This window comes from Coloeus monedula (assembly GCF_965178545.1).
Source record: "Coloeus monedula genome assembly, chromosome: 12".
Lineage (NCBI taxonomy): Eukaryota > Metazoa > Chordata > Aves > Passeriformes > Corvidae > Coloeus > Coloeus monedula.
In genome coordinates this window covers 12,846,825-12,853,469 of record NC_138792.1, presented here as the reverse complement: position 1 = coordinate 12,853,469, position 6,645 = coordinate 12,846,825, and the positions used below count along the sequence as shown (strand labels likewise).

At 43.3% G+C, this 6,645-nt stretch overlaps 1 protein-coding gene across 1 annotated transcript; it reads left to right on the top strand.

Annotated features, from left to right (window-relative positions):
• Positions 1-374: 374 nt before the first annotated feature.
• On the top strand, positions 375-3,279 carry AGTR2 (angiotensin II receptor type 2; the record flags this gene model as incomplete). The annotated part of the gene is made up of 2 exons (XM_082289234.1): positions 375-417; positions 2,088-3,279. Exon 2 carries the CDS (start codon positions 2,161-2,163, stop codon positions 3,277-3,279), a length of 1,119 nt encoding a protein of 372 aa, XP_082145360.1. The 5' UTR covers positions 375-417; positions 2,088-2,160.
• Positions 3,280-6,645: the final 3,366 nt, after the last annotated feature.

Here is a 6,645-nt window from a genome sequence, read left to right as displayed (position 1 = left end):
ACAGAGGATCCCACATGTCTTCTGTGCACGGGGGGGCTGCGTGTGGGTGTATCCTCCTGGACCAAGAGCTGCAGTAGAAAACCACAGGGATATTTGTATAAATTTCCTTTTTCTTGCTTGCTTGATTTCTCTTTTTTTTCTTTTTTTTCTGGCTGTCTTGTTGCTCTCTCCTGATTTACTGCATGCGCTCACGTGGCCTTGGAAAGGGGGATTCTCAAACTACTTTGCTTCCAAAAGGAAAAGAAGCTGGAAGGCATTCATATTTCAGTTCTCAAGTTATTTAGGTTAAAGTCTCCCAGTGGGAAAAGGGAAGATATGAGAGAGCAGATTGCTGGTGGCGATACTCACCAGAAGGAAAACGGAAAAAAGGCGCACGGAATTCTAGAGCTGCATCCAGACAAATGTGGGGTTTGACAGGTAGGTTTTCTATCTGCCCTTAGAACATAATTTCGAATCAGCATTCATTCGTGCTGGAGTGTCTCGTGTCTGCAGTAAGAGTAGAATGAGTAGCTCAGAGCAGATCGTAAGGCACCAGTTGTTCATGACCAGAGGGGGGGAGTGTGTTTGTCAATGAAACCTTGGTCTCTGTAATGCAGCTACAAGTAATTATGGTGTGGTCCCTCTACTAGGAGTCAGTGAGGTATTTAATGCTTTGTGACTTGTACTGAGATTTCAACTTCTATATGTTAAAGTGAAGGGCTCAGCACATAAGAGTTAAGGGTGAAATGTGACTCCAGACCCTCTCTGAATATCTGTGTTCCCAAACAAAAAAGGTTTCATTGGGTTTAAGACCTGTTTGAATACAGAACATAGGCTTATGATCAACTATTTGTGACTTTAAATACTGGCACTCTGCAGAAATTCCCCGGCTGAATTTTCATTGTTGAGACAATATATTTAAAATTAAATTTTTCTCAGTATATCCAAAGTAGTGTATTGCATATTTTGCATTGAGCAAATGATAAGCTACTGTACATTAAACTGTTGATACAGAAAAATATGTTTGAAATGATCAGTTGCCTTCTGTTAAATGAGAGATCATTACCCAAATCTGTTGTCTTGGTGAAAATTTCTGTTACTTTTAGGGCTCCTTGGGAATTCTTAAATGCCTGACTGGTTCCACAAAAACTTAATTATAATTGCCTCTTTCTAGTATGTAAAATAAAATACTTGGGTATGATATCTTCTTTATTGACTTAGAAAGTCTTAAAGTTTGCAAAATGTCCTGCTCAGAGTGCAGACACAAACGGTTGAAATGCAACAAAGACAGACCTGTCAATTAACTCTCTTATTTTAGCTGTTTTATAGCTACATTTTCCCCTAGTGAAATCCAGTCCTGATATTTCTAAATGAACAGCACATAGAACTGTTAAATCCAATGCCTGCAAGGACTGAGTTTATTGCTTGTGTCTACATTGAAATTATCTCTTTCACTGTTCTGATTAAAGCTGTCATGAGAGAAGGAGATGCAGATATGTTTGAGAAGTACACAGACAGTGAATGACATTTTGCAGACCCTTCAGTGTCTTTGAATTCAGCCCTGTGAATTGGAAAAAAAAAAAAAAATCACAGCTTGGTTTCCTAATAGTCTTGTTAAAAGGCTGCATTCATGCCCATGGAGTCCCAGGAGACCCTCAGGTGTGACACACCTGATCTCCAATGGCAACTGCTGCCTTTTTATATTATTTTAACTGTTCAGAGTGCTGGAAATAGCATGAGAAAACTGAGAAAAGGATCATGAAGAGCTTTAGTGTGGCCTTTGGGTCACAGAAGTTCCTAAAGTGTCTCCAGCTCCTGAGTCCATAATCTTTCTGCTCTGCTGGTCACAGAAAGCACCATGTGTAATCATGGATAAACCCCAGCTGCTCTCTTCTCTGCCAGGCTCATTAAAAAGTGCTGTGACCTCCCTAGGGCTAATTGTATCTTGTCAGTGGGATGGAGGTAAGGAGTTCAGCAGGGCTGCCTGCTATTTCAGCACTCAGCTGACTGACATAACTTCAAATGGTTTTTATTTTATTGTGACTGTGTGATTTCAGAGCTAAGACAGCTGCAGAATGCACGTCTAACACACAGTTTCTGATCTGCAGGTGAGTGATGTGGTAGAAAAGTGCTGCCAGCCCATGAATTTCCTGAAGAAACTCTCTTTCCACCAGTACCAACATGCAGAGCAACTACTTCCCAGTTGTCACCACCATGGAAAGTCTCCAAGTCGTGTCTACAGCACTGACAAACTTATCGGCTGTGTCACACTCGTCCCCTCCCTGCCCCCTTACCTCTTCAGATTATCAGTTTTCTCTAATTCCAGCCCTCTTCTCTGTGGTTTTTATTCTGGGCTTGGTTGGCAACAGTGTGGTGGTTGTGGTGCTCTGTCGTCACACTGGCCCCAAGACAGTTGCTAGTATCTACATTTTCAACCTGGCCATGGCAGACCTGCTGTGCCTGGCCACCCTCCCCTTCTGGGCCACCTACTATGCACAGGGATACAACTGGCTCTTCGGGTCTCTCATGTGCAAGATCTCCAGTTCTGTCCTATGTCTGAACATGTTTGCAAGTATTTTTTTCATTATGTGCATGAGCATGGACCGGTACCATGCCATTGTCCATCCTATTCACTCCCAAAGGAGAACTCCACAACAAGCTTATTTTGTAGCATTGGTTGTGTGGGGCCTCGCCTGTTTGTCCTCCCTCCCAACTTTTTATTTCCGAGACACTTACTACGTTGAAAGCTTGGAGGTCAATGCTTGCATTATGGCCTTTCCTTATGAAAACTATGCAAAATGGTCTGTGGCAACCGCCTTCCTGAAAAACGCCTTTGGCTTCTTCATCCCCTTGGCAGTGATCACCACCTGCTACATCTGGATCAGGAGGCACTTGCTTAAAGCACAGGAGTTTGGGAAAAGCAGGCAGAAGAGGGACAAAGTCCTAAAGCTGGTGGCTGCTGTTGTCATGGCCTTCCTAATTTCTTGGCTGCCATTCCACGTTTTAACGTTTTTGAATGCTTTGGCTCACATGAACATCATTACCAGCTGTGAGGTGATGGGAGTCATTGACACGGCGCTGCCGTTCAGCATCTGCATGGCCTTCGCCAACAGCTGCATCAACCCCCTGCTGTACTGCTTCATTGGCAACCAGTTCCAGGAGAAGCTCCACCGCTTGTTCAAGAGACAAGTTTATCAGTTCAATAGCCATCGGGAAAGCTCCTCTGTGAGGAAGGGCAGCTGTTTCAGAGATGCCGAAACCCCCATGGGCAAAGAAGGGGAACCTGAGTCTTTCCTATAGGCACTGAGGCATGATGTGGGGTGATGTCAGTGAAGCTGGATGTCCCTGCAGTGGTGACATTCTTCTCTCCTCTTTCCTTTGTTTTGTGCCCATTCATTCACTAGCTGTTTGAAGGAGAATCTGTTTTGTCATACATGGGGATTTATTCCTCCTTCCTTTTCACAACAAGAAGTCAAGTTTTACACAGAGGGAAGGGTCCAACAAATAACTATATTGATGGCATTTTAAATATCAGCTTTTTGTATGGCTTAGATCAGGCAAGTGTTAAGTGTAATACAAGAAGTCTAAATATACTGAAGGACCATTACACCATAGCTACAATTGCGTAGGTGCTGAGTATTATACCCTAAGCTGATTTTCTAAAAGAGATTCTCACTAGAGAATGTGTAAATAAAGCAGCGCAGATACTTCTGTACCTATCTGTAAGAAAATATTTTGACATTTATTTTGTATATTTTCGTTTCTTTAAATATATGGCTGGAGATGTATGTAAAATGCATCAAATATATTTCCAGCTTGCTTCAGCCTGGGATCCTGAGAATGTGTCGAGACATGGTTCTGCAGACTGCTGAAGATGGGAGGGTATAATTGTGGGAAAGTAAAACCACAAAGTGCACGTTTTTATACCTTTCTCATAGCAGGTAACATGTCCATAGCCAGATGGTCCTTTCTTTGATTCAATGTGGTCACTTGTCACAAAAATACTGCAGGAAGTGAACATGCAGTGTCCCACTGCTGCATGGATATGCTGAGCCCCACACACTGTCCAGCAGCCTTTGTGGCAAGGACTTGTTGATTGTGTGGACCTTTTGCATTTTAAATGTCAATTGCTCCGTGCTGGCAGCCTACTGTAAATTTGGAGTACTGCATACAGAAATCCTGAGTGACTCTGTCTTGTCACCCAGAAGAAAAACCACAGTGTGAGCTTACTCATTTTAACTAAAAGAATGAGTGAGGGAAAAAAGTATTTGGGAAATACTATTCTACTTTGAGGTTGCTTTTGTTGTTTATTTGAAATTTTATTTTGCTGGAGAGATACTGGTCCTCTTGGACCCTTTGATAGGCTCAGTCTAAAAGAGGGGTCTGTTAGCACCTTTTTCCATTTCCTGCAGGTTTTCCTCAGGCTGAGTGACCAAAAGACCATTAGTTTCAGGGAATTGTCTCTGATGAGTTACTCTTAAGGCTCGCATTCACAGTTTTGATCCATGGGTCAAGCTGGCCTCCCTGGAAGTCCCAACTCCCTGGAAGCCATGGGAACCTGGTGCAGGAGCCATCCTTCACTGGTAGGGTAGGGGTAAGTTTCTTCACTGGATTACACAAGAAATGTGCCAGTCTCAGAGTGATGTGAGATGAAAAGTTTGTGCAGAACTTGGCAAAACAGGGCCTGACCATAAGTAAACCCCTCTCCCTGTCTTACTCCAGTATTCTGTAGTGGGGTATGTGGCTGGAGAGATGCTTATCCCTGAAAGTGGAAGAGCTACTAATGCAGCTCCCCTGGAATGTTTTTGTTGAAGATGTTCTGAGGAGCTAATAGTGTCTGGGATATTGGATATTTCTGGAAGGACAAACTGTTAATTACTTAGCAATGAGGACAGCAAGGCAGTTGTGCTACAGCAAAACAAACCAACAAACTAAGAAAATCACCAGGTGTTCAAGGCAGCAGACTCAGAGGGGCAATAAGAGGTTGTGGAAGCTTTTTACCTTTGCTGCAATACAGGTCAGTAATCAACACAAGTGGGACATTAATTGATGTCTTTAGAGTCTCAAAACAAAAGCTAACCTTCACCATCTGACCTCAGTGATACCTGTGCTTCAGATGTACCTGTCTCGAGAGGAAGCACAGGCTGCACATTCTCTACATGTCAGGTTGGACCCGCTAAAAACCAACAGTGTTTAATAAGGATCGTGCCTTTTGCCTGGTGTGCAGACTTATGCTGTTAGGGAAATACTTCAGGAATCTGAAATCCAGTTGCATTTACAGCTGTGAGAGGCTGGAGAAAATGAGGATTAAGCTTTCCCAAGGAGAGAGCAGTAATGCAGCATCTCCCACTGTTGTGGGACAAACTCATGTTTGGCTGCTGGAGGGCAGAGATTGATAACCACTTGCAGGGGCTGAGGCAGCTGCACCCAGTGTCACTTTCCTAGAAAGAGGGAAACCAAAAAAGAGTATTAAACGTGAGGTGAACTGAGAGGGGAGGAAAATTCTTTCTTTCAAAATGCAAAATTCAAAAGAATTCTATCCTGAAGGTCATATTTTGCAAGAGTGACAAACTGAGTGACTTTTTTGTTTGCTAGATCTGCCTTGTACCTCTAATAGGTCATGAATTTGAGCAGTGTGGTTAAACAAACATTCCAAAAACTCTGTCTCAAGGGGTTTGTGGGGGAAACAGGGTGGTGCTGTATCAAGGGTTTTGCTTTATTTTTAGAGCAAACTGATTAACGTTGAGCTCTAAGAATTTCTTCCATCATACTCAAGTTTCTCATGAGATTTTTGAGGGACTTTTAAGGAAAATGTGTGTGGGGGAGGGGTTTCACAGTTTCTGCATGTTGTGTTTATTTTTTCATTATTTTCAGCAAAAGAATGTGGACGGAAATTTAAGTAGTTTTTTTTCCTTGCAATTTAGAAGCTTCTTTTTTCCTTTAAGGAGAAAGTTTAGCTGATATTTGAATCTGATTCTGATAGTTGTGCAGGACTGCAACCTCTGTCAGTCAGACTCCAATATACCTCCCACCCTGGTCCTTTGTAAGCCCTTTGTTGCCTTAAGGTCTCCTAAAAATGCAGACCCCTCTCCAAGGCAGGAGTCCTGCAGCCCTTTCATGGGGTGTGCAAGCCTGGGCCCCCCGCTCAGGTCAGCCTGGCCATCCCACAGCACCCACCCAGACTTTGGGACTCTACAGGCATTCACACAGTTTTGGCAGGGACTTTGGGAGTGTGTGTGGTCGCTTAGGGTTGCCCACACTATAAGTGCAGAAAGATGAATTTATGAGCAACAACTGGGTTTTGGCTGTGCTGTGGTGCAGCAGTGTCAGTGGAGAGGAAAGCCTGCTGTGGAAGGGGTGTATTGTGATGTACCATGGCGAAATTCTGATGGGTTTGGAGAGGGGAATGTCCTGGAGCATTTCTGAACCTGTCAGATAGTCTTTCCCCAAAAGAGATGGAAGGGATGGTTTCCATCTGTCTCTGATGTATTTGCTCAGTAAAACCTGTTTGTGGTTTCCTTTTTTATCTCTAGTTGATTACTCTCAGTTTAAATCATTGCTCAGACCACTTTGAGCATCCTGTGCATGTCCCTGAGATTACTTGACCACACAACTTCAATGCACGCAGCAGAGAAAGCCACTGGCATTTTTTATTATGAGCTAGTG